The 26,363-nt window shown below is 49.7% G+C and overlaps 1 protein-coding gene and 1 pseudogene across 1 annotated transcript; both read right to left on the bottom strand.

The window, feature by feature from the left end:
- Window positions 1-13,221: 13,221 nt before the first annotated feature.
- On the bottom strand, window positions 13,222-14,916 carry LOC125035913. The gene is made up of 3 exons (XM_047628224.1): window positions 14,885-14,916; window positions 13,967-14,189; window positions 13,222-13,785 (listed from the first exon to the last, which is right to left on the bottom strand). Exons 1-3 carry the CDS (start codon window positions 14,914-14,916, stop codon window positions 13,222-13,224), a joined length of 819 nt encoding a protein of 272 aa, XP_047484180.1.
- Window positions 14,917-24,509: 9,593 nt separating this feature from the next.
- Window positions 24,510-26,140, bottom strand: LOC125035914 (annotated as a pseudogene).
- Between the last annotated feature and the right edge of the window lie 223 nt (window positions 26,141-26,363).

Raw genomic sequence — 26,363 nt, forward strand, 5'->3', positions numbered from 1 at the left:
GTCATCTGAGCCTGTCTGTCTAGAGCCTCGCGCTTGCCTCGAACAGCGATAAATCAGGCTTTACATAGAGTTTTCCAGAAAACATGATTAGTTCACTCAAAATGATACTGGTTGCCCATATTTCTTACCGCTCTTTCTACACAAAAATTTGATAGCTCATTTCTCACACAAAGCCGCCCCCCACCTCAGGCACTGTTAGATAAGTAAGCCCTCGACTTGGTCACTCCTGCAGAAACACTTTTAGATTTCCCCCCCAAAGTAATTACCCGACCCCGCTCGCCGTGAGCTCATCTTCATCTCCATAAGGAAAGAGGCTTATAATGCAAATTCCTCGATCCTGAGATAAGCGTTATCTGCTCCCAGTTTTACCAGCATCTTGCAATTGAAACCCTTCCGTAAAGACACCTGTTTATCGTGCCGACCGAGACCAAGTGTTTCCTCCAACGGCCTCGGCAGCACAGCGGCAGAGTCGCCGTCCTCTGCCCGGAGATGCCAGGATCGATCCCGGCGAATGACCCTCTGTGCTAGCGTTTTCATCTTACTTTTGATTTCTTTTATCATCTCCCGAATAGAAGGTGTGTGTTAATTTATTTATTGATTTTTCATTCCATTCCACTTATTTTCAATACTCATATTTCATTCTCTCTCTCTCACACAAGTTAGATCACGTCTCATTATTGTATTGCACGAATAATTAATTTCATATTTTTAAAATCATTTAATGAATTTGGTGTTAAAGAGAGAGATATAGAGAGATAGATAGATAGAGAGAGAGAGAGAGAAAGAGAGAGAGAGAGAGAGAGAGAGAGAGAGAGAGAGAGAGAGAGAGAGAGAGAGAGAGAGAGAGAGAGAGAGAGACTGACTGATAGGTGCATATATATGCACGCAACATACAAACCCACACGAGTCATCTGAGCCTGTCTGTCTAGAGCCTCGCGCTTGCCTCGAACAGCGATAAATCAGGCTTTACATAGAGTTTTCCAGAAAACATGATTAGTTCACTCAAAATGATACTGGTTGCCCATATTTCTTACCGCTCTTTCTACACAAAAATTTGATAGCTCATTTCTCACACAAAGCCGCCCCCCACCTCAGGCACTGTTAGATAAGTAAGCCCTCGACTTGGTCACTCCTGCAGAAACACTTTTAGATTTCCCCCCCAAAGTAATTACCCGACCCCGCTCGCCGTGAGCTCATCTTCATCTCCATAAGGAAAGAGGCTTATAATGCAAATTCCTCGATCCTGAGATAAGCGTTATCTGCTCCCAGTTTTACCAGCATCTTGCAATTGAAACCCTTCCGTAAAGACACCTGTTTATCGTGCCGACCGAGACCAAGTGTTTCCTCCAACGGCCTCGGCAGCACAGCGGCAGAGTCGCCGTCCTCTGCCCGGAGATGCCAGGATCGATCCCGGCGAATGACCCTCTGTGCTAGCGTTTTCATCTTACTTTTGATTTCTTTTATCATCTCCCGAATAGAAGGTGTGTGTTAATTTATTTATTGATTTTTCATTCCATTCCACTTATTTTCAATACTCATATTTCATTCTCTCTCTCTCACACAAGTTAGATCACGTCTCATTATTGTATTGCACGAATAATTAATTTCATATTTTTAAAATCATTTAATGAATTTGGTGTTAAAGAGAGAGATATAGAGAGATAGATAGATAGAGAGAGAGAGAGAGAAAGAGAGAGAGAGAGAGAGAGAGAGAGAGAGAGAGAGAGAGAGAGAGAGAGAGAGAGAGAGAGAGAGAGAGAGAGAGAGAGAGAGACTGACTGATAGGTGCATATATATGCACGCAACATACAAACCCACACGAGTCATCTGAGCCTGTCTGTCTAGAGCCTCGCGCTTGCCTCGAACAGCGATAAATCAGGCTTTACATAGAGTTTTCCAGAAAACATGATTAGTTCACTCAAAATGATACTGGTTGCCCATATTTCTTACCGCTCTTTCTACACAAAAATTTGATAGCTCATTTCTCACACAAAGCCGCCCCCCACCTCAGGCACTGTTAGATAAGTAAGCCCTCGACTTGGTCACTCCTGCAGAAACACTTTTAGATTTCCCCCCCAAAGTAATTACCCGACCCCGCTCGCCGTGAGCTCATCTTCATCTCCATAAGGAAAGAGGCTTATAATGCAAATTCCTCGATCCTGAGATAAGCGTTATCTGCTCCCAGTTTTACCAGCATCTTGCAATTGAAACCCTTCCGTAAAGACACCTGTTTATCGTGCCGACCGAGACCAATCGCAGCAAAATCAAAATGGCGCCTTTCCCCCTGGCAATTCGTCGATTTGTTTGACACAGACCGTCGACTTCGTAGTTTTGCTAAGAAAACCAGTGGAATTTTGTTGACCAGAGAGCAAGTTTTCTTTCTGGCAAATAAAAGACAATAATGTCGCAGTCATTAGCATGATGAGATGCTCTCCGAAAGTAGGATTTCAGTAAAATGAGAAGCTGAAACGTGACTTGCATTTTATAACTGAATGTGTCATGTAATGAGCACAAGGGAGGTGAAGTTAGAGTGACCCAAAAATTCGTCTAGAAACCACTCTGTATATACCTCACTTGGTCTTTATGCATTACTATATATATACTTATATATTATGTATTACTTATATATACACACCTCAGTTTTTTGTCTATAGCTATGTAAGATAAAAAGTACTTCATTATTTTTCTAGAAAGATGACACTTTATTTTATTAGTTTTACATAAAGCTTATATATTTCTATATTATCTGTTATTAATATTAGGAAATTGTAAAAAATAATAATCTACCCTTCAAAGTACTAAGTTTTTTTGTTACCCCACCATACATCCCGGGCACGGCAAAGGTCGCGGGCTCGCGCCACGCAGCCGGCCGGGGGCCGCCGGGGTAACCATTCCCGTGCCGCCCCGCTTCTCGGTCGGTTTGTGGCCCTGCCCTTCACACAGGCGACCGCTCCCGTCTAGACGTCCGGAATGGTTTCCGAGTACCGCCCCCCCCCCCCCCTCACTGAGGTGAAACAACCTTTGGATGGTTGCTTCAGAGGGATGAAAGGAACCAGCTGGCAAAAGGACAAAACCCCCCTTCCCTCACTGAGGTGAAACAGCCTTTGGATGGCTGCTTCAGAGGGAAGGGGGAAACACTTTGAAAAGACACAGGTCCTTTCCTTCCTCACTGAGGTGAAACAACCTTTGGGTGGTTGCTTCAGAGGAAAGTAAAGGGCCTGTCACACCTTAACGTTTTGGGGAGCGTGTGGCTGGCGTGTGGAAAACGGTGGCACACGCTCAGCATACGCTTGAATAAGTTATGGGTACGCTGCTCCATCGTTAGGGTACGTTGAAGTACGGTGGCGTACGGTGCCGTACGTTGTCGTACGCAGGGACAGCGAGAAGTTTTTGAGCATGCACAAAATTCTCGACGTATGCCAGCGTGTGGCCAGTACGTTATGCATACGCTGGGGATAAGTTAAAGGCACGTTAGGCGATCGTTGTCTTATACGCTCTGCATACGTCGACAACGCGCCGAAAAACGAAGAGTTCAGCGTACGCCACCGTTTAACATGTTTACCATGCGCTAGCCATACATTCTCTAGAGTGTTGAGGTGTGACAGGCCTTTAAGGAACTGCCTGGCAAGAACGCAAAACCTCCCTTCCCTCACTGAGGTAAAACAGCCTTTGGGTGGCTGTTTTAGAGAGAAGGGTGAACTACTTTGAAAAGACACAGGTCCTTTCCTTCCTCACTGAGGTGAAACAACCTTTGGGTGGTTGCTTCTGAGGGATGAAAGGAACCAGCTGGCAAAAGTGCAAAACCTCCTTTCCCTCACTGAGGTGAGGCAGCCTTTGGATGACTGTCTCAGAGGGAAAGAGGAATCCCTCTGAAAAGACACAGGTCCTTTCCTTCCTCACTGAGGTGAAACAACCTTTGGGTGGTTGCTTCAGGGGAACGAAAGGAAGTGCCCGACAAGAACGCAAAACCTCCCTTCCCTCACTGAGGTGAAACAGCCTTTGGGTGGCTGTTTTAGAGGGAAGGGGGAACTACTTTGAAAAGACACAGGTCCTTTCCTTCCTCACTGAGGTGAAACAACCTTTGGGTGGTTGCTTCAGAGGGATGAAAGGAACTGCCTGGTAAAAGTGCAAGACTCCTCTTCCCTCACTGCGGTGTAGCAACCTTTGGGTGGCTGCCTCAGAGGGCTGAGCAAAAGGGCTCCAAACAATGATGTCTCGTAGGTGGAAGGGCATCCCCTCTGGTCTCTCCCCAGGGGTTTACACCTACCCATGCGTTTGCCGTGCGTGGCAGCCTTGTGCGCTGTGGAGACGGGAGTCCTGGAGGTTGAGCGATGCCGTGAACGAGTACGCCCTGTGGTTAGCAACACGCCTCTTTGGTCCTCTATTCCAGCAAGACAGGCGGCCTGATCCCGGCCCGGTCACGGTCAATCGGCTGGTCTCCCCCGGGAGGCTAGGGTCAAGCAGTCATGCCTCTATTGGCACTCACAATGGTCCGTGAGTGCCGTCACAATGGCTATTGGCTGCGTATATCCTCTCATCACTCCTGTTGCTGTTAGACACTGGTTCTGACACTCAGCTTACCCTTGTTGGACTCCGTGGTGGGTGGGGGCGTGAGAGGATGAAGCTCTTACCAATTCAAAGTAAAATAATCAAACACCCCCCACAGACTGAACTTAAAGTTGACGAACCGTGCAAGGCCCAGACCACGGTAGTCACCATGAAGGCATATGTGCCTTCCGGTGGCAAAAGAAAGCCCCATGCACAGGATGACACTGTCACCCCTGCTGCTAAGGTGGACAAGACCGAAGCCAATGGGTCTGTCCACCGAATAGTCAAAGATCTTGACTCGCGAGCTGGCCTCTCCAGGCCAGCAGCTAAGCCAGGGAGGCCCCTGAGTTCACAGACGGCCTCCCCGATTGAGAGGGGAGAGCAAGCTGAACCAGCCGCATCAGCTGCTGCCTCCACAAACAAGCCCGAAAGCCGAAAGGGCGGGCCGAAGCGTCCGAGGCCGGAGACCGACTCTGATGAAGAGTCGGGACCCCCTAAACGCTTCGCCCAGTTCAAAGTGCCAGCTAAACCCGAAGGCTTCGACAATGCCTACCAATTTGTCAGAGCATTGGAGTTGCAACGGAAAATCCGGTTGTCGATCCGGGTCGCCCGAGATCAGGGCTTGATCATAATGCCCAAAGATCAAGCTACCTTGAATTTCCTCCGGGAAACGAAGGAGCTAACCGATGGGAGGAAAGTGAGTCTTTCCCCAATAAGTCCCGAGGAAAAGAGAACCAAGATGGTGCTACTTGGCTTCTCAGTCTCGTACGATGTGGAGCTGATCGCTTCACACCCACAGGTCGTGCAGGCTTCCCGAATGTCGAAGGGGAAGACCCCAACCAGGCAAGTCCTGGTGACCATGAAAGGTGCCCCAACCACTACCCTTGATCTGGGTAACTGGGGCACCTACAACCTTCGAACGTATGTGCCAGAACCACTTTGGTGTTTCAAGTGCCAGAAATACGGTCACCACCAGGCTAACTGTACAGCCAAGCCTAAATGTGGTGTCTGTAGCAAGGCACACAACACAGAGGTATGCCTCAAGGCATACAAAGAGGAAAAGAGGGACACAACAGGCAAATGTCCCAACTGTGCCAAGAAGCATCATGCCTGGAGCCTGACTTGCTCTGTCAGGAAAAAGGCGGCCCTCAGGCGACAAGAGGTTGCGATCAGACTTTGTTCCTGCCCCACCGGGCACCCATGTCTGGGGAAGGAACAAAAGCGAAAAGGCCTCCCGACCTCCTAAGAGGAAGGAAGCCGCCCCCCAGCCGACACCGGATGTCTCTAACAAAAAGGAGTTTCCGACAATGCCAAAGGTGCAGAAAAAGAAACTAAAGAAAAAAGTTTCTAAGAGCACCACAAAAACCTCCCCAACAGATGATCATCTCCTCTTTGACGAGGACGATATGACTCTCCTGTTAACTGCTGTTGTCACAGCAGTAGCAACAGCCCTGGGGAGGTCGAGTGAGGAGACCGAGAAGGCAGTTTCGGTCGCCATGACGGCAATGACCCAGACTGTCACAGCCCTGAAGGGAAGAAAGCTGGTTAGAGCAAAACCAGCCTCACCTTCACCCCAGGACGAGACTCCCCTCCCCACTCCAAACCAGGCCATGCCTTCACAGGCAGAGCCAAAACAGTCTGAATCTGTGCAGCCAGAGCCAGATCACGCTGACCTTGCCCAGGCAAGGCCAGCAAGGCCAGCCAAGAAAAAGCCTGAGAGAAAAGCCGAACCAACCAAAGTCAGAGCTACCAAAGGCTCTCCACCCCCCAGTGGACCCAAGGATAGCCTGACAACAGACGAGGAGCCCTCAACCAGCGAGGACCTCGCAATGGAGTTGTCAGACTCCGACGATGTCTCTAATGTAACTATCACTGAGTAACATCATGACACACCATCTAAGCATCCTACAGTGGAACATCAATAGCTTCTCTGCAAAGAACGCTTTTCTCCAAGCAGTAGTGCGATCAAGGAACATTGACATTGTCATGCTCCAGGAGACATTAACAGTGGACACTGTTCGCTTCTCAGGGTACCATGCCTTCACACTGCCACGAACACCTGGCAAGAGAGGCTTGATCACCCTTGTGAGAGCAACAATCCCCTGCTCCGCAATAGCCGATGCATCGCACTGTGGAGACGATGTTGAATCCCTTGCCGTCGAGGTTCACCTGGCCGGGGGGCCCCTCAAACTGTACAATGTGTACAGCCGGCCACGCTGTAGAAGCTTAGACATCAGCCAGGTCTGTGCTTCTGCTGCACACGACCGAGTGATCATAGGGGGAGACTTCAATGCACACCACCCCATCCTGGCTCCCTGCCGGGCACCGGATGCGGCCGGCTATCACATAGCCGACGTGCTAGAGACATTCCCTGAGATCGCTCTCCTCAACACCCAAGAGCCAACGCACGTCAGAGGAGGGGTCCTAGACCTCACCCTGGCCACTGCGACTCTGGTGGGGAGGACTGGCTGGTGTGTCGATGAGACCGTCACAAGTGACCATTGTGCTGTGTGGTGCAGCGGTAGCGTTCTCGTCTAGCAATCTTGCTGACCTGCGTTCGAATCCCTCGCCGCCAGTGGATGGTAACCCCGGCCATTCCTTGCACACAGGGGAGAGTTTAGAAGCAAAATGAAACAGACAGTATGTCACACCAAGAATATCCATTGTAATAAATGGAATCAAAGCTAAACTCATTACGGCACTATAACTACCCTCATGGATGCTGGCCCAGCCGAAATCCTAAGACCGAATCCAAGATGGAAAACAGACAAGGCCAACTGGCAGGCGTTTCAAAACGCCTTGGCCCTCTGTCTGAGATGCAACAATCCCCCACAAAGCGAAAATGTGGAAGTGCTCGAAGCTAGCCTGCTAAACGCCATTAATGAAGCAGCCTCACAGACCATACCCAAAACTCGGCCTGGGTCCAGAAGTCACAAAGACGCCTGGTACTTCAATGACGAGATCAGGGAGGTCAACCACAGGGTGAACATGTGCCGAAAACTATTCCAAAGGCAAAGAACCCCTGACAACTTATCCCTCCTAAGGGAAGCTGTCACGGATGCCAAGGAAACTGCCAACAGAGTCAGGCAGGAAAAGTGGCTGGAATGGTGTGAGTCCTTCGACCACCAAACCACCCTATCAGAGCTGTGGCAACGGGTCAAGCGAGCTACCAGCCGCTCAGCCCCGAGGTGCACCCATCACGACCCCCAAGCAGAGGCTAACAGACTGGCGCACGAGTTCTCTGCGAGAACGAGCAGCAACAGTCTGCCAGCCGAGCTGAGGGCAAGACAAGAGCGTCTACAACCATACAGACACGCTCAGATCAGAGAAAGGGCAGCCGAACCCGATAACTCAGACGTTATCTTTTCTCTGAGGGAACTAAGGAAAGCCTATAAAACCAGTTCCAACACAGCCCCGAGCTCTGATGGGATCTCGTACCCCATTATCTCCCAACTAGGACTAGCAACTCATCAACAAGTCCTGGGAAACTTCCACTCTACCCCAGAGTTGGAAGAGGGCTACCATAGTTCCCGTCCCAAAACCAAAGGAGCCGGGGAAGTACCGCCCCATCTCTCTGCTCAGCTGCCTGGCCAAGACGGCTGAGAGGATGGTACTAAACCGGCTTCAATGGAAAACGGGACCCCCGCACAAACACCTCCACGGCTTCACAAGGGGCATGGGCACAGCACACAGCATAGCCACGCTCTTAAGCACAATCAGCAAGGGCCCAGCTGTGGTGGTATTCCTTGACCTGGAGAAGGCTTTTGAACTGGCAAGTCCACTTGCCATTCAGGAAAGCCTGATCCAGAAGGGAATCAGAGGAAAGCTCTTGGCTTGGATAGGTGACTACTTCAGGAACAGGACTACCAATGTCAAATTCCAGGGTCACCTATCGCAGCACATGCCGATCGAAAATGGAACGCCACAGGGTGGGGTTCTCAGTCCAGCCCTATTCAACACTTTAATGTCCTGCATCCTCAACATAAACCTCCCAGTGGGGTGCCAGATCATCTCATATGCAGACGATCTCGCTATCACCTCCACTGGACCACGCAGCCAGAATAAAGCCCAGCGTTGTCTGGACCTAAAGATCTCTGCTGCCAAATCCAAAGCCATGGCTCTGAGACAGAGAGTTCGAGGCACAAGACTGAAAATCCAGGGAGTGGAATTAGAATGGGTCAAGGACTACCTATACCTTGGGGTAAGGATAGACCGGACCCTCTCCTTCCATAAGGAGGTCCAGTACCTGGTTGACCGAACCAAAGCAAGACTGTCCGTCATGAGAGCAATGACTGGGAGGTGCATAGGGGCCAAACACAAAGTACCAAGATCATTCTATGTATATGCCGTCCAGCCCATTGTGGACTATGCCTCAGTCGCTCTAATTGCTGCAAAGAAAAAGCACACAGACAAATTAGAAACAGTCCAAAATGAAGCTGCCAGGATCATTCTGGGTGCCCCGAGGTGGACGAAGGTCCTCAACCTCCTGATGGAGGCAAACCTTCTCCCCCTGGACTCACGAATCGATCTAACGGCAACACAATTCCTGTCAAAGGTCATCCAGGCTCCCAGGAACACAAGCCTAAGACAAAAATTTGTCAGATGCCTCGAACAAGACAACGAGCTCGTTGCAAACAACTCCTGGCTGTCTCATACAGCCAGGGTGTTGATACGCCATCAGCTCAAAGAACAGCTTCTTGCTAAGGGCATTGACTCCCCCCACCCTGACTTTGCCGAAGCCCCGCCGTGGGCACTGAGCCTGATAGAGTTCAACATAATGAGCCTGTCAATGAAAAAGAGCCTATACCCCATGCCTAGCCTAAAAGGCAGAAGCCCACAGGGTCATTGCAGCCATCACTCCTCCGGGTAGTAGAACATACTACACGGATGGATCGGTCGATCCCTTAAGCCACACTGCAGGCGCCGGCTTTGCAGCTAGGGATGCCACGCGATCCATGAGGGTAACAGACAACGCCTCCTCGCTACAGGCAGAGGCAGTTGCAATCATGGGAGCCCTAGGCCACGCGTCCCTAAGGGAAGGACACGTGGTCATACACACAGACTCCAGGGCAGCCATTGACTGTCTTCAGCACAGCTCACCCACAGACAACATCTACCTACTGACCACGATTCTCACAATGGCACAGAGAATTCTTGCTCAGGGTAGAAGAATTATCATCAACTGGGTCCCAAGCCACATCGGCATCAGAGGGAACGAGCTTGCTGACAGACTAGCCGTCGCTGGCAGGGGTATGCCCCCAAATCCCATGACGATAAAACCGAGCCGAAAATTACTTATGGAGAAGTGTGCCTTGGTCGGTCGTACCTTCCTACGGCAGCTCCACAGAGAGGAAACGAGAACCTCCCCCTCGGCCAGCTGGTACTCAGACGCCACAGGCTATGAACCACTGGCACTCTCTGAAGTAAGCAACAGAGGTACCGAAGTCATTCTTCACAGAATGCGCCTAGGTTACCACTGTGCATGGCAGACTATCCCAACAATCGAACGCGATGAATGGTGCTGCAAGCACTGCGGCGAGCCGAACGCCACACTAGTCCACTACCTAGAAAATTGTGACCATACACAATTCCTGAGACATGGACCGCCCACAACAGCCGCCGTGCTGGTAAAGAGGCTATGCGAAATGCTTACACCATGGCGGCAGGAGCGCTTGCTGGCAATCCCGCCGCCACGGTAAGCACCGAGTGTCAGACAACTCAATGACACAGGCCGGGCCATATCTAGAAGGCCCGGGCGAAGCTAGAACTTCGCAAACCAAACCACCACCACCACACCACCATACATTCTCTTTATTTAAAGGGTACACTGTTATATGTCAATATTGACTGTTATATGTCAATAGACTTAAAATTTTGAAATATATACAGAACTAAAGAGAGAGAAGAGAGAGAGAGAGAGATCAGAGAAGAGTGCCATACAACAGCCTGAAAGTTTTTTTTAGATTATCGTGAAATATCCGAGATAAGAAAGAATATTCAACTGTAATTATATAATTAATAAAACCATAAAATACTATATATTTGATTTATAGAACAAAAAGTAAATATTTGAGATCAAACTAGAAATTAGAGATAAATAGTATGTCTTCTTCACAGCTCGAGGCTGGCACATGGTACTTGAACAACATCCCGATGTGTCTCTCTCATTATTATTAAGAATTTAAAACCCATTCAAAGCGTAAGTGTTCTTAACATTTTTAATTGTATACTTTTAAAATGATGTTTAGTCAAAAGTTACTATAATGTGCATACAATTACTCAAATCATATATACTAACATAAATGCTATACATAATTTGTTTGTTTGCAAGAAATATTTTGTTCTTTCAAGAAATGATTTGTTTAGATTTATTTTATATTGTTTTATCCTTCCTAAACTAGAGTATTGTTTCTTTTCCAGGAATGGGTTTATGTTTTTAGTTTTTTTTGTTTTTTGTTTTTTACGTTTTGTTTTGTTTTATTTGGTTTTGCTGAAGATTGGCTTTATTTGGTCCTGGTGCCGTGCACAAGAAAGAAAGAAAATAACATCTCTTGGGAGCCCAGGAGATGGATGAAGAAAAGGAAAGAAGATAGCTGAGAACAACTTGTGTAAAGAGTGACAGGTTGGAGTACCTGGACATTTTGGTAAATGTATGTTATTTTATTGTAAAAATGTAATGATTTATGATCCATAATGTCAACTAAAATTTGTAAGCTCATTAATTGTTTTGATATTACCCCTTCTCTCAGTTACCTCTAAGGCTGAAATTAGATCATAAATACCCTGTATGATTCTTCTTCTTTTATAGTGTGGGTTCTAAAATAACTTTAGAGAAACCACAGAAAAGGAATTAACAGGTAGTGCCCATCTGGATGAAATATTTGAGTGGTTCCCAGAGGGCGCTACAGTCGTCTTCTTTGGTTGCACCATTTTGGATTAAGACGGATTAGATTAGCGTCTTAGCCATCCTCATCATCATCTTTGTCATAATTGACATCATCAGCAGCAGATCTATCATCACCATCATTATCATTATTAGTATCAGCTTCATCACCATCAACACGTCATCGTCAACATCATCACAATTAAATTAACTGTCATCACCATTATCGTCATCCATTATAATCACCTAGATTGGATTGAGCTGCCAATATTATCAATGAATTAGAAGTGCATTTGCAGTGAGATATGATCACCTTTATCATCACTATCTTCATAATCATTATCAGCATTACAATCTTCCTCATTATCACCATCATCATATACATCGTCATTTTTAGGTCGACGGTCTGTCCCTCTCTCTTTCTCTCTCTATCTATCAGTCTATCCATCCATCTATTTATATATTTATATTTCTATCTCTCCTCTCTCTCTCTCAACTCTTCCCTGAAAATAAGATATAAGAATGAAGAAAGTAAGGAGAAATGAAAAATATGAATTCCAAATGGATATGAATCGAGAGAAATGAGATTTGAAGCATTTAAAGTGAAAAAAAAAATGAAATGTAGTCGACACAAGAACAAGAACTGACAGTGCAAAACAAACGAGTAAACAAAATTACATCAAAAAGAAGAAAATGAAAGATTGAGATAAGTAAAAGGAAAGAGAGTGAGACAAACATATTTCTTTTACTTTATTCTTGTTTTCCGTTTTTTTTAACCCACAGACAAGTTGCTTAGTGATCAGGCACGCATGTTATGCAAAGCGGGAATGCTGCATTTTGTATTTTATTCTGACTTGTGAATATTGTGCGATCACGGCTGTTTGAGAAAAGAAATTACTAAAAGATATTTAGAACCAAAGGTAATTAGGAGTAAAAAACTATAATACGGATGATTAAAAAAAAAAAAAAAAAAAAAAAAAAAAAAAAAAAAAACAGATGAACAAAAACGAAGAGAAAAAAAAATCATGATGAAGATAATAATAAAAAAAAACAAAATGACAATAAGAAAGGAAAGAGGATACATAATAGGCCTACATAAAAAGGGAAGAAAGTAATCTGGCATATATATTATGCAAGGTTGGAATGCTGTGCCTTGTATTTCATTCTGAAATTTGAATAATATTCGATCACGGCTGTTTGGGAGAAGAAACTGCGATAGGTTGTTTATAGGCAAATGTTAATACATAGACAGAAAGAGAAAAAAATAGAAAAAATAAAGAGGAAAACAGAACAAAAACAAATATACCCTAAGGACTATATGAAAAAGACTTTAGGTAAGAAAACAGAACGAAAAATTAGACAAGAAATAGGAAAATAGAGACAATATCAAAAGAAAAGATCGGGAAAAGGGGAAAATAAGCGGAAAAGAAAACAGAATAGAGATGATAAGGAATAAAGGCAGACGAGAAAGCGGAAGGAAGAGAAAAGGAAGAGGATAAAAAATGAAGAGGAAAATGTGAAAATCTGAAAACTACAGATCATCTTCTTTTTCTTCTTCAGGCTTTGTTCCAAGCTGAGCTGGGGTCGCCGGTGCGGATCCTTCTCCTCCTTGCCGCTCTGTCCTTCGCATCCTCCTCCGTCACTCCCGCTGCCGCCATATCCTCCCGAACACAATCCTCCCGTCTCCGTCTCGGTCTGCCCCTCTTTCTCCGTCATCCTCCTCACTCTCCTCCCAACGCATTCCTCCTCTCTCCGTACCACATGTCCTAGCCATCTCACCCTGCACTCCCTCAGCTTCTTCTCCAGTTCGCCTGCCCCAATTGTCTGATGGTGCTGTTTCGTACCCGGTCTAGCCTGGTCTTCCCCAGTGAGAATCGTAGCATCCTCATCTCAGCTACTTCCATCTTCCTCTCTTGTCCCTTCGTTACTGCGACTGCCTCCATCCCATACAGCATCTCCGGTAGTAACATCACGCCCTTCAGCTTTGCTGGGACCCGTCTGTCGCATAGCAGCCCAGTGATCTTTCTCCAAGCATTCCATCCCGCCTGTATCCTCTTACCAACCTCCTTGTCCGATGCCCCGTCGCTCTGCACTGTGGAACCAAGGTACTTAAACTCTTGGACTCTGTTCAGCTTCACACCCTGCATTTCTACTGCTCTCTCTGGATCTTGATCCCCCATACAAAGGTACTCCGTTTTCTGCCTGCTCACCTTCATCCCTCTATCTTCCAATGCTCTTCTCCACTGCTCCAGCCTCTCTTCCACATCCTCATTTGTCTCCCCGTTCAGTGCAACGTCATCTGCGAACATCAGGTCCCATGGGGCAAGCCTTCTGAACTGCTTCGGTGAGACAGTCTATGACGATGGCGAAGAGGAATGGACTTAGTGCAGATCCCTGATGGAGTCCAACTTTAACCTGGAAACTTTCCGTGGTTCCTACCATGCACTTTACATTTGCCTTGCAGCCTTCGTACATATCCTAAATGAGCCGGATGTATTTCTCTTACACTTCTTTCAGCTGTAGACAATTCTACACCTCTGTTCTTGGCACCCTGTCATATGCTTTCTCTAAGTCTATGAATACTCTGTGCAACCCCTTCTGGCCTTCTCTATTTTTCTCCTTACCATCATATCCACGACTTCTCTTCCTCTTCCAGTCATTGTGCCCACGTTCAGTGTACCCACCCTTAGTTTCCTGGTGGTCCTTTGTCCCTCTCTCCTCTTCCGTCTTTGAGCTTGCTTCTTTAGCCGTATCCGCTCTGAATACGAAATAGAGGAAATCGGAAAACTACAGATATAATTAGGAAACGAAGGCGACTCTTAATGGAAGGCAGAAAAAGGCGAGTTCCTTATTACCTTAGGGAATCATTTTAAATGTTTTACTCTTCTTTCGATCTCTCTTCTCATTGTCCTTTTCCTCTACTTCTTTCAGAAAAAGTTTTGAGGAAATTGATGCTATCATTTGATGTCCCTTGATTTCTGTTGTTTCAATTATCTCTCTCTCTCTTCTTTTCCCCTTCTTCCTCTCCCTCCCTCCCTCCTCTATTTGATCTTCTCTGACTGGCGTCAAGGGAGTAAAGAACGAAGAAAAAATACAGTGCAGAGAATTGGGGGAAGAAACAAAGGATAGAAAAAAGAAAGGGAGAACGAAAACGCAAAAAGCAGCAAATTAATTTACGATAAAGGAATCGAGAAAGAACAGAAAAGCGAACGAAATAGAAAAAATATATGGAAACAATGAAATAGATACACTAAATTAATTATTTTCTAATCTATTTTTGTATTATTGCACAAGTAGTGCACTAATAATAATAATAAAAAAAAATGTGATGCTATTTGTCTGAGAGAGTATATGAATATTGAAAATAAATGAAAAGTATTAAAAAGGGAAATGGAAGTACACGTTTATTTGGGAGATAAAAGGAAGAAAAAAGTAAAATGAAAACGCTAGCACAGAGGGTCATTCGCCGGGATCGATCCTGGCATCTCCGGGCAGAGGACGGCGACTCTGCCGCTGTGCTGCCGAGGCCGTTGGAGGGAAACACTTTTCTTTACTTATCTTAGCGACCCCCACCCCCGCATATCCCAACTTGCTCTCTCGCTCTCTCAATCACTTACAGACATACGTGTTCGTGTTCATTCGTTTGTGTGTATGTGATCTTTTTTTTATTTTGTATGTGTAGGAACAACAATGTAAATCTCAAAGGATAAAACGACAGCAAAATCTTCCCATTGTTTTCCGTCAAAGACATCGATAGCATTATAAGATACAACGATGATTCTAAAATGATATAAAATGTGCGATGATAATTATCTGTATACATATTGTTTACAAACTTTAATTTACCTTATCTGCTTACAATGTGCTGACCCAATTGATTTGTTACAATGACCTGCAAATAATTCCTTCTATTAATGGATATCCCTCTTTCCCTAATGGTAAATGCATTATAAAACATTTCCCTTGAAGGAATTGCTTCACAAATACGCTGTTTCGGAATTATTCGAATTCTCTGAAAGGAATAATGGAGTTTTGTACCTAATTCAAACTCGGTTCTAAATTTGCTTTCTAAGGTCAACGCGCGAACGACCAAAATGCAGATGGATGAAGAAACAGTTTTTATCATTCCCCATTTTTTTCTAAGATCAGCAAACGAACAAACAAAAAGCAGATGAATAAAAGGAGTGAGGGAAAGGGAAAGGGAGAGCGAGAGAGGGAGAGGGAAGGGAGAGCGAGAGAGGGAGAGGGAGAGGGGAGAGTGAGAGCGAGAGAGGAAGGGCAAGAGCGAGAGAGGGAGAGGGAAAGGGGAGAGTGAGAGCGAGAGAGGAAGGGCAAGAGCGAGAGGGAGGGAAAAGAACAGGAGAGCGAGAGAGGAAAGGGAGAGCAAGAGAAGGAGAGAAGGGGGAGCGAGAAGGAGAGGGAGAGCGAGAGGGGGAGAGGGAGAGCGAGAGAGGGAAAGAAGGGAGAGGGAAAGGAGAAGGGAGAGGGAGACCGATAGAGGAGGAGGGAAGAAGAGAAGGGAGGGAGAGGGAGAGCGAGAGAGGGGGACGGAAGGGAAAGGGAGAGCGAGAGAGGGAGATGGAAGGGAAAGGGAGAACGAGAGAGGGAGAGGAAAGGGAAGAGAAAAGAAGAGGAGAGCGAGAGAGGGAAAGGGAGAGCAAGAGAGGAAGAGGGAAGGGGGAGCGAGAGGGAGAGAGGGAGAGAGGGAGAGCGAGAGAGGGAAAGAAGGGAGTGGGAGGGAGCAAGAGCGGGAGAGGGAGGGAGCAAGAGAGGGAGAGGAAGAGCGAGTGAGAGAAAGGGAGAGGGAAGAAAAAGGGAGAGTAAGAGAGCGAGAGGGAAGAGAAGGGGGGAGGGAAAAGAACAGAACAAGAGGGAAGGGGGAACGAGAGAGGGAGGGAAAGGAGAGTAGGGAGAGGGAGAGCGAGAGAGGGAGGGAGAAAGGAGAGAAGAAAGAGGGAAAGCGAGAGAGGGAGAGGGAAGGAAGAGCAAGAGAGGGAGAGGGGAGAGGGGAGAGTGAGAGCGAGAGGGAGGGAAAGGAGAGAAAGGAGAGCGAGGAAGAGCGAGAGTGAGGGAAAGGAAGAGCGAGAGGGAGATGGAAGGAAAAAGGAGAGAGGGGAGATGGAAAGGGGAGAGCAAGAGAGGGAGAGGGGAGAGGGAAGGGGGAGCGAGAGGGAGAGGGAAAGGAGAGAAGGGAGAGCGAGAGAGGGAGAGGAACAGCGAGTGAGGGAAAGGGAGAATGAGAGAGGAAGAGGAAGGAAAGGGAGAACGCGAGGGGGAGAGGAAAGAGAGAGCGAGAGCGAGAGAGGGAGAGGGAGGGCGAGAGCGAGAGAGGGAGAGGGAAGAGAAAGGGGGATGGAAAGGAAAAGCAAGAGAGGGAGAGGGAAGGGAAAGGGAGAGCGAGAGAGGGAAAGGGAAAGGGAGAGTAAGAGTGGGAGAGGGAGGGGAAAGGGAGAGCGAGAGGGGGAGGGAATGGAGAGAAGGGAGAGGGAAGGGAGAGAAAGGAGATAAAGAGCGAGGGAGGGAGAGGAAGAGCGAAAGTGAGGGAATGGGAGAGCGAGGGAGGGAGGCGGACAGGAAAGGGAGAGCGGGAGAGGGAGGGCGAGAGAGGGAGAATAAGAGCGAGAGCGAGAGAGGGAAGGGAAAGGGACAGGGAGAGGTAAGGGAAAGGGAAAGTGAGAGAGGGAGAGGGAAGGAAGAGAAAGGTAAAAGAACAGGAGAGCGAGATAGGTAGAGGGAGAGAGAGAGAGCGAGAGAGGGAGAGGAAGAGAGGGAAAGGGAGAGCCAGAGAGGGAGATGGAAGGGAAAGGGAGAGAGAGGGGGAGGGGAAGGAGAGAAGGGAGGAGAGCGAGTGAGGGAGAGAGAAAGCGTGTGAGGGAGAGGGGGAGTGAGAGAGGGGGAAGGAAGGGAAAGGGAGAGCGAGGGGGAGATGGAAGGAAAGGAAGAGAGGGAAAGGAAAGGAAGAGCGAGAGGAGAGGGAAGAGAAAGGGGTAGCGAGAGGGAGGTAAGGGAAAGTGAAAGCGAGAGAGGAAGACGGAAGGGAAAGGAAGAGCAAGAGGGAGAGTGGAAGGGAGAGCGAGAGAGGAGAGCGAGAGAGGAGAGCGAGAGAGGAGAGCGAGAGAGAGCGAAGGAAAGGGAGAGCGAAAAGGAAGAGGAAGGGAGAGGGAGAGCAAGTGGGAAGGAAGAGAAAGTGGGAGGGAAAAGAACAGGAGAGCAAAAGAGGGAAAGGGAAAAGAGAGAAGGGAGGGAGAGAGGGAGAGGGAAAGGAGAGAATGGAGAGGGATGGAAGGGAAAGGGAGAGTGGGAGGGAGATGGAAGGGAAAGGAGAGAAGGGATAGGGAGAGCGAGGGAGAGGGATGGAAGGGTAAGGGAGAGCGAGGGGAGGGAAAGAGAAAGGAGGGAAAATAACAGGAGAGCGAGAGAGGGAAAGGGAGAGCAAGAAAGGGAGGGAAAGGGAGGAGAACGAGAGAGGAAGAGGAAAGGGAGAGGGATAGAGGGGGAGAGGGAGGGCGAGAGCGAGAGGGAAGGGAAAGGAAGAACGAGAGAGGGAGAGGGATGAGAAAGGGATAGCGAGAGGGAGAGTGGGAGAGAGGGAGAGTGGGAGAGCGAGAGAGGAGAGCGAGAGTGAGAGGGAAGGGGATAGGGAGAGGGAGAGCGAGAGAGGGAGAGGGAAGGAAGGGAAAGAGGGAGGGAAAAGAGAGCGAGAGAGGGGAATAGAGAGCAAGACGGAGAGCTAAAAAGGGAGAGGGAAAGGAGAGAAGGGAGAGGGAGAGGGTGGAAGAGCGAGAAGGGGAGGGAAAGGGAGAAGGGAGAGCGAGAGAGGGAGGGGGAAAGGACAGACGGGAGAGAGAGAGCGAGAGAGGAAGAGTGAGGAGTGGGAGGGAAAGGGAGAGCAAGAGAAGGGAAAGGGAGAGGTAAGGGAAAGTGAAAAGTGAGAGCGAAAGGAAGATGGTGAGCAAGAGAGCGAGAGGGAAAGTGAGGGAAAGGGAGAGAGAGAGGGTGAGGGGAGGGAAAGGGAGAGTGAGAGAGGGAGATGGAAGGGGGAGCGAGAGAGGGAGAGGGAAAGGAGAAAAGGGAGGGGAGAGCGAGAGGGAGAGGAAGAGCGAGTGAGGGAAAGGGAGAGCGAGAAAGGGAGAGGGAAGGGAAAGGGAGAGCGAGCGAGAGCGAGCTAGAGGAAGATCGAGGGAAAAGGAAAGGGAGAGCGAGAGAGGGGGACGAAAGGGAAAGGGAGAACGAAAGAGGGAGAGGAAAGGGAGAGCGAGAGGGAAGGAGAGAAAGGGGGAGGGAAAGGGAGAGCAAGAGAGGGAAAGGAGAGAAGGGGGAGAGAGAGCGAGAGGGAGAGGAAGAGCGAGTGAGGGAAAGGGAGAGAGAGGGAAGGGAAAGGGAGAGCGAGCGAGAGCGAGCTAGAGGGAGAGGAAGAGCGAGGGAAAAGGAGAGCGAGCGAGAGAGAGGGAAGGCGAGAGAGGGAGAGGTAAGGGAGTGAGAGCGAAAGAGGAAGACGAGAGGGAAAGGGAGAACAAGAGGGAGTGTATGGGAGATGAAGAGAGGAGAGCGAAGGAAAGGGAGAGAGAGTGAGAGGGAAGGGAAGGGGGAAGGGGAAAGGTTAAGGGAGAGGGAGATGGAAGGGAAAGGGAAAGGGCGAGCAGGAAAGAGACCGAGAGGGAGAGGGAAAAGGGGGAGAGAAAAGAACAGGACAGCAATTGGGAAAGGGAGAGCGAGAGGGAGGGGGAAAGGACAGACAGGAGAGGGAGAGCGAGAGGGAGGGGGAAAGGACAGACGGGAGAGAGAGAGCGAGAGAGGAAGAGCGAGGAGTGGGAGGGAAAGGGAGAGCGAGAGAGGAGACGGAAGGGAAAGGGAGAACGAGAGAGGGAGATCGAGGGCGAGAGCGAGAGGGATGGGAACGGGAAAGCGAGAGAGGGAGAGGGAAGGGATAGTGACACGGAGGTATGGGAAAGTGAGAGCAAAGGAAGACGGAAGCGAAAGGGAGAGCAAGGGAGGGAGAGTGGGAGAGGGAGAGCGAGTGGGGAGAAAGGGAGAGGGAGAGCGAGTGAGGGAAAGGGAGAAAGGGAGAGGGAGAGGTAAGGGAAAGGGAGAATGAGAGAGGAAGAGGGAAGAGAAAGGGGGAGAGTGGAAGGGAGAGCAAGAGTGGAAGAGTGGACAGGAGAGCAAGAGGGGGAGAGTGGAAGGGAGAGTGGAAGGGAGAGCAAGAGGGGGAGAGTGGAAGGGAGAGCAAGAGGGGGAGAGTGGGAGGGAGAGGAAGAGGGGGAGTGGAAGGGAGATCAAAAGGGGGGGAGTGGAAGGGAGAGCATGAGGGGGAGAGTGGGAGGGAGAGCAAGAGGGGGAGTGGGAGAGGCAAGAGGGGGAGAGAGGGAGAGAAAGAGGGGGGGTGGGAGGGGGAGCAAGAGGGGAGAGTCGAAGGGAGAGCAAGAGGGGGAGAGTGGGAGGGAGAGCAAGAGGGGGACTGGAAGGGAGAGGAAGAAGGGGAGTGGAAGGGAGAGCAAGAGGGGGAGTGGGAGTGAGAGCAAGAGGGGGGGTAGAAGGGAGAGCAAGAGGGGGAGTGGGAGGGAGAGTAAGAGGGAGAGTAAGAGGGGGAGTGGAAGGGAGAGCAAGAGGGGGAGTGGGAGGGAGAGTAAGAGGGGGAGTGGAAGGGAGAGCAAGAGGGGGAGTGGAAGGGAGAGCAAGAGGGGGAGTTTGGAAGGGAGAGCAAGAGGGGGAGTGGGAGGGAGAGTAAGAGGGGGAGTGGAAGGGAGAGCAAGGGAGAGCAAGAGGGGGAGTGGGAGGGAGAGTAGGAGGGGGAGTGGAAGGGAGAGCAAGAGGGGGAGTGGGGGGGAGAGCAAGGGAGAGCAAGAGGGGGAGTGGGAGGCAGAGTAGGAGGGGGAGTGGAAGGGAGAGCAAGAGGGGGAGAGTGGGAGGGAGAGCAAGAGGGGGAGAGTGGGAGGGAGAGCAAGATGGGGAGAGTGGGAGGGAGAAAAAGAGGGGGAGATTGGGAGGGAGAACAAGAGGGGGAGAGTGGGAGGGAGAGCAATAGAGGGAGAGTGGAAGGGAGAGCAAGAGGGGGAGTGGGAGGGAGAGCAATAGAGGGAGAGTGGAAGGGAGAGCAAGAGGGGGAGTGGGAGGGAGAGCAATAGAGGGAGAGTGGAAGGGAGAGCAAGAGGGGGAGTGGGAGGGAGAGCAATAGAGGGAGAGTGGAAGGGAGAGCAAGAGGGGGAGTGGGAGGGAGAGCAAGAGGGGGGAATTGGGAGGGAGAACCAGAGGGGAAGAGTGGGAGTGAGAACAGGAGGGGGAGTGAGAGGGAGAGCAAGAGGGGGGAAGTGGAAGGGAGAGCAAGAGGGGGGAGTGGAAGGGAGAGAAAGAGGGGGGAGTGGAAGGGAGAGCAAGAGGGGGAGTGGGAGGGAGAACAGGAGGGGGAGTGGAAGGGAGAGCAAGAGGGGGAGTGGGAGGGAGAACAAGAGGGGGAGATTGGGAGGGAGAGCAATAGGGGGAGAGTGGAAGGGAGAGCAAGAGGGGGAGAGTGGGAGAGCAAAAGGGAGAGGAAGAGGGGGAGAGTGGAGGAGAAAGAGGGGAGAGTGGAAGGAGAGGGGAGGGAGGGGGGAGGAGGAGAGAGGGAGAGTGGGAGGAGAGCAAGAGGGGGAGTAGGGAGAGGGAGGGAGCAGAGAGGGGGAGAGTGGGAGGGGAGGGAGAGGAGAGGGGAGGGAGTGGAGGGAGAGGAAGAGGGGAGAGGGAGAGAGGGGAGGGAGAGAAGAGGGGGAGTGTGGAGGGAGCAAGAGGGGGAGATGGGAGGGGAGAGGGAAGTGGGAGGGAGACAAGAGGGGGGAGAGGGAGGGAGAAGAGGGGGAGGTGGGAAGAGAGGAGAAGGGGAGAGGGGAGATGGAGGGAGAGTAAGAGGGAGTGGGAGGGAGAGAGGGGGAAGTGGGAGGGAGAGACAGAGGGGAGAGTGGGAGGTGAGAAGAGGGGAGAGTGGGAGGGAGAGAAGAGGGGGAGGGAGGGAGAGAAGAGGGGAGTGGAGGAGAAGGGGGGAGGAGGAGGAGAGGGAAGGAAGAGAGAGAGTGAGAGGAAGGGGAAGTGGGAGAGGAAGTCGGGTGAGTGTTTTGAGGATGACGAAGAATTGAGCTTGTATAATCATGAAGGAGAGCAATGGAGAGTGAATTGGGAGGAGAGTGGAAGTGAGAGAAGAGTGAGTTGGAGAAGAGAGGGGAGTGGGAGAGAAGAGAGTGAAGGAGAGAACGAGGAGGGGAGAGAAGAGGGAGAGGGAGAGGAGAGAGGGGAGGGGAGGGAGAAAGAGAGGGAGAGTGAGAAGGAGAGAATGAGGAGAGGGAGGGAGAGAGGGTGGAGAGTGAAGGGAGAGAGAGAGGGGGAGAGAGAGGGAAGAGTGAGGAGGGAGAAGGAGAGGGGTGAAGGAGAGGGAAGGAAGAGGGGAGAGTGGAGAGAGAGAGAGAGGGAGGAGAGTGGGAGAGAGGGGAAAGAGGGAGAGTGAGGAGGAGAGAAGAGGAGAGAGAGTGGGAGGAGAGTGGGAGAGAGGAGAGGGAGAAGAAGAGGAGAGGGGAGGGAAGAGGGGAGGAGTAGAGGGGAAGGAGAAGCGAGAGAAGAGGAAGATGGAAGGAAGGGAGAGAGAGGAGAAAGGAAGAAGAAGGAGGAAGAGAGAAGGGGAAGGGAGAGACCTATCGGGCAGATGAGTGTATGAGGCCCATGATGAAAGACAGAGACAGATATAGAAGATAGGAGAGAGGGAGAGGAGAGGAGAAGGAGAGGAGAGGAGAGGAGAGGGAGAGGGAGAGGGGAGAGGGAGAGGAGTTTTCATTACTTGGGGGGGGGAGAGAGAGAGAGAGGAGGAGAGGAGAGAGAGAGGGAGAGAGAGAGGAGAGAGAGAGAGAGAGAGAGAGAGAGAGAGAGAGAGAGAGAGAGAGAGAGAGAGAGAGAGAGAAAACATTTTTTGTTTTTTTTTTAGTAAAGTATTACTCATTTCAGATTCGCTCATCATGGAATGGACAGGAGGGGAATCAATATGTGTATTTAAGGGGTATGCTCGTTAGCACAGCTGGTGTTGTCGCTGCTTGTGTGGCGCACTCTTGTTTTAAGGTAGGATGTGTGGGTGTACATGTGCATTTGATATGTACAGTACATACTCTCTTAGTAATTCAACTGATTTTTTTTTCTCTCTCTGTTTACTCATGTTAATCTGTTCACTTGCTTTTTGCATGCATAAACATAAGTATTTGAGAACATATGAATTATTTGCGTATTTTCTAGCGTGAGAATTCAGATATACATATATAAAGATAATGTGTTTCAATAAGGAATTTATGCATGCGTGTACGCGTATGAACACGCACATACATGTGTATATATACACACATGAATATATATAATGTGCACACATGTACGTATATAAATATATATACATACAAATATCTATCTATCTATCTATCTATATATATATATATATATATATATATATATATATATATATATATATATATATATATATATATAAGCGCACACACATACACGGACAAATAATGGTTTCTTTACAAAACAGATAGCATTTTTACTTCACAAGTGCAAATGCTGTATGTTTACTGCATCTATTCATCTTTCTTCAAATATATGTTCTCAAATCTTTGCATTGCACGCCAATCTCCAGTCAAAGGGATCGAAAAAAAAAAAAAAAAATAGAATTGTCTGTCGCTTTGCTTCAATTTGTGTTGTGTTTGTGTTTACTTGCGTGTGTTGCTATGTGCGTAAGCGTTTGAACGAAAAGAAAAAAGAAAAGAAAAAATACTTTCTTCCAAGGGTAGTCAAAGAACAGAGATGATAATCTTTATTAGGGTGATAATTGTATCATTACCAATAATTATAATCATGATAACTCCAGCTACAATATCAATAAATATGACAATAGTAACAATACAAAAATAATGATAATAGATATAATAACAAGAATAATGATAACAAATACAAAATATAATGATAATAGTAATATAATGATAACAAAAGATAATTATAATAGTAATATTAAAACGCAAGTGTTAATAACAATAACAATAGTAATAATAACGAAAAAAACAATAAGAACAATTTTTTTTATGTTTTCTATTATCATCATGACTAAATCATAGTGATAGTAATAGTAATAATAATAATACTTACATAGATATGTACATACATAAATAAATGTGTATAAATATGTGTTAGGAGTATATTATTATATTATTATATATATATATATAAATATATGTAAATAAAAATATATGTAAATATTTACAGATATACACATTTATTCATATGTATATATATTTATACATTTATTCATATATATTTATATATACTTCTACATTTATTATATATAGAGATTTAAAAATTTATTCATATAGAGATAGATTTATACATTCATAATAGATTTATATTTGTTCATATTTATATAGATTTATGCATTTATTATATGTAAATGTAAATATAGGTGTGTACCTCATACATATGTGTATATGTATGTATGTATGTATGTGCGTGTATATGTATATATATATATATATATATATATTTGTATATTTATAAAGTAAGTGTCTATATGGTAATGTATAGGTCTATATGTATATATATGCATGTATGTGTGCGTAAAAGTATATGTTTTTATATATGTATATACAAGGATATATATATATATATTTGGATTAAGTGGATATATGGATATGTATATATATGGATATATATGCATATTTATATGCATATATATGTATATATATGAATATAGAATATGAATAAATTTTTAGTTATCAATATATATGGTGGTGGTGGTGGTGGTAGTGGTGGTGGCGGCGGTGGTGTTGATGGTGGTGGTGGTGGTGGTGGTGGTGGTGGTGGTGGTGGTGGTGGTGGCGGTGGCGGTGGCGGTGGTGGCGGCGACGGCGGCGGCGGCGTGGCGCCATCGATGGTGGTGGCGGCGGCGGCGATGGTGGTGGTGGCGGCGGGGATGATGGCGGTTGCGGCGGCGATGGTGGTGGCAGCGATGGTGGTGGCAGCGATGGTGGTGACAATGATGGTGGTGGCAGTGATGATGGCGGCGGCGGCGGCAAGGTGGTGGTGGCGGCGGCGATGGTGGCGGCGGCGGCGGCGATGGTGGCGGCGGCGGCGGCGATGGTGGTGGTGGCGGCAGCGATGGTGGTGGCGGCGGTGGCGATGGTGGTGGTAGCGGCGGCGATGGTGGTGGTGGCGGCGGCGATGTTGGTGGTGGCGACGGGGGCGATGTTGGTGGTGGCGGAGATGGTGGTAGTGGTGGCGGCGGTGGTAGCGGCGGCAAGGTGGTGGTGGTGGCGGCGGCGATGGTGGTGGTGGCGGCGGCGATGGTGGTGGTGGCGGCGGCGATGGTGGCGGCGGCAGCGGCGATGATGGTGGCGGCGGCGATTGTGGTGGTGGCAGCGGGGATGGTGGCGGCGGCAGCGGCGATGATGGTGGCGGCGGCGATGATGGTGGCGGCGGCGATGATGGTGGTGGCGGCGGCGATGGTGGTGGCGGCGGCGGCGATGGTGGTGGTGGCGGCGGCGATGGTGGTGGTGGTGGCGGCGATGTTGGTGGTGGTGGCGGAGATGGTGGTGGCGGCGGTGGCGGTGGCGATGGTGGTAGTGGCGGTGGCGATGGTGGTAGTGGCGGCGGCGATGGTGGTGGCGGCGGCGGCGGCGTGGCGCCGGCGATGGTGGGAGCGGGCGAGATGTGCGACGGCGGTTGCGGCGTGGTGTGCTGGGTGCGGGCTGTGTGGGTGGTGCTGGGACGGAGAGGGTGGTGCTGGCGACGGTGATGGGGTGGTGGCGGCAGTGATGATGCGGCTGCGGCGCGGTCGATGGTGTAGCGTCGGCGGCGGCGAAGGTGTGGCGGCGGCGGCGATGCTGGTGGTGGCGGGCGGCATGGTGGCGCGATGGTGGTGGCGGCGGCGGCGATGGTGGTGGTGCGGCGGCGGCGGTGATGGAGTGCAGCGATGGAGGGTGAGCAGAGATGATGGCGGCGGCGGCCGGGCGGCAAGGTGTGGTGGCGGCGGCCGGCGATGGTGGTAGCGGATGCGGGCGGCGAATGGGGGTGGTGGCGGCGGCGATGGTGGAGGCTGGCTGGCGGCGATGGTGGTGGTGGTGGTTTTGGTGGCGGCGGCGGCGGCGATGGTTGTGGAGGCGGAGGCGATGTTGGTGGTGGTGGTAATGGTGGCGGTGAAGGGAGTAGTGGTGGTAATGGCGGCTGCGATGGTGGTGGTGGTGGCGGCGGCGGCGTTGGTGGTGGCGGTGGCGGCGATGGTGGTGGCGGCGGCGGCGATGGTGGTGGTGATGGTGGTGGTGGCGGCGGCGATGGTGGTGGTGGTAGTGGTGGCGGCGGCGATGGTGGTGGTGGTGGCGGTGGCGATGAAGATGATGATGATGGCGGCTGTGATGGTGGTGGTGGTGGCGGCGGCGATGATGATGATGGCGATGGTGGTGGTGGCGGCGGTGGCGGCGGCGATGGTGGTGGTGGCGGAGGCGATGGTGGTGAGGGTGGCGGCGGCGAAGATGGTGGTAGTGGTGGCGGCGATGTTGGTGGTGGTGGCGAAGATGGTGGTAGTGGTGGTGGTGGTGGTGGCGGCGGCGATGATGATAATGATGGCGATGGTAGTGGCAGCGGCGATGATGGTGGTGGTGGTGGTGGTAATGGTGGTGGTGGTGGTGGTGGTGGTGGTGGTGGTGGTGGTGGTGGTGGTGGTGGTGGCGGTGGTGGCGGTGGTGGCGGCGGTGGTGGTGGTGGTGGCGGCGGCAGCAGCGTTGGTGGTGGCGGTGGCGGCGATGGTGGTGGTGGTGGCGGCGGTGATGATGTGTGGTGGTGGTGGTGGTGGCGGTGGCGGTGGCGATGGTGGTGGTGGTGGTGGTGGTGGTGGTGGTAGTGGTGGCGGCGATGATGATGATGATGATGATGATGATGATGATGA

The sequence above is a fragment of the Penaeus chinensis genome, chromosome 20 (genome assembly GCF_019202785.1).
Source record: "Penaeus chinensis breed Huanghai No. 1 chromosome 20, ASM1920278v2, whole genome shotgun sequence".
NCBI lineage: Eukaryota > Metazoa > Arthropoda > Malacostraca > Decapoda > Penaeidae > Penaeus > Penaeus chinensis.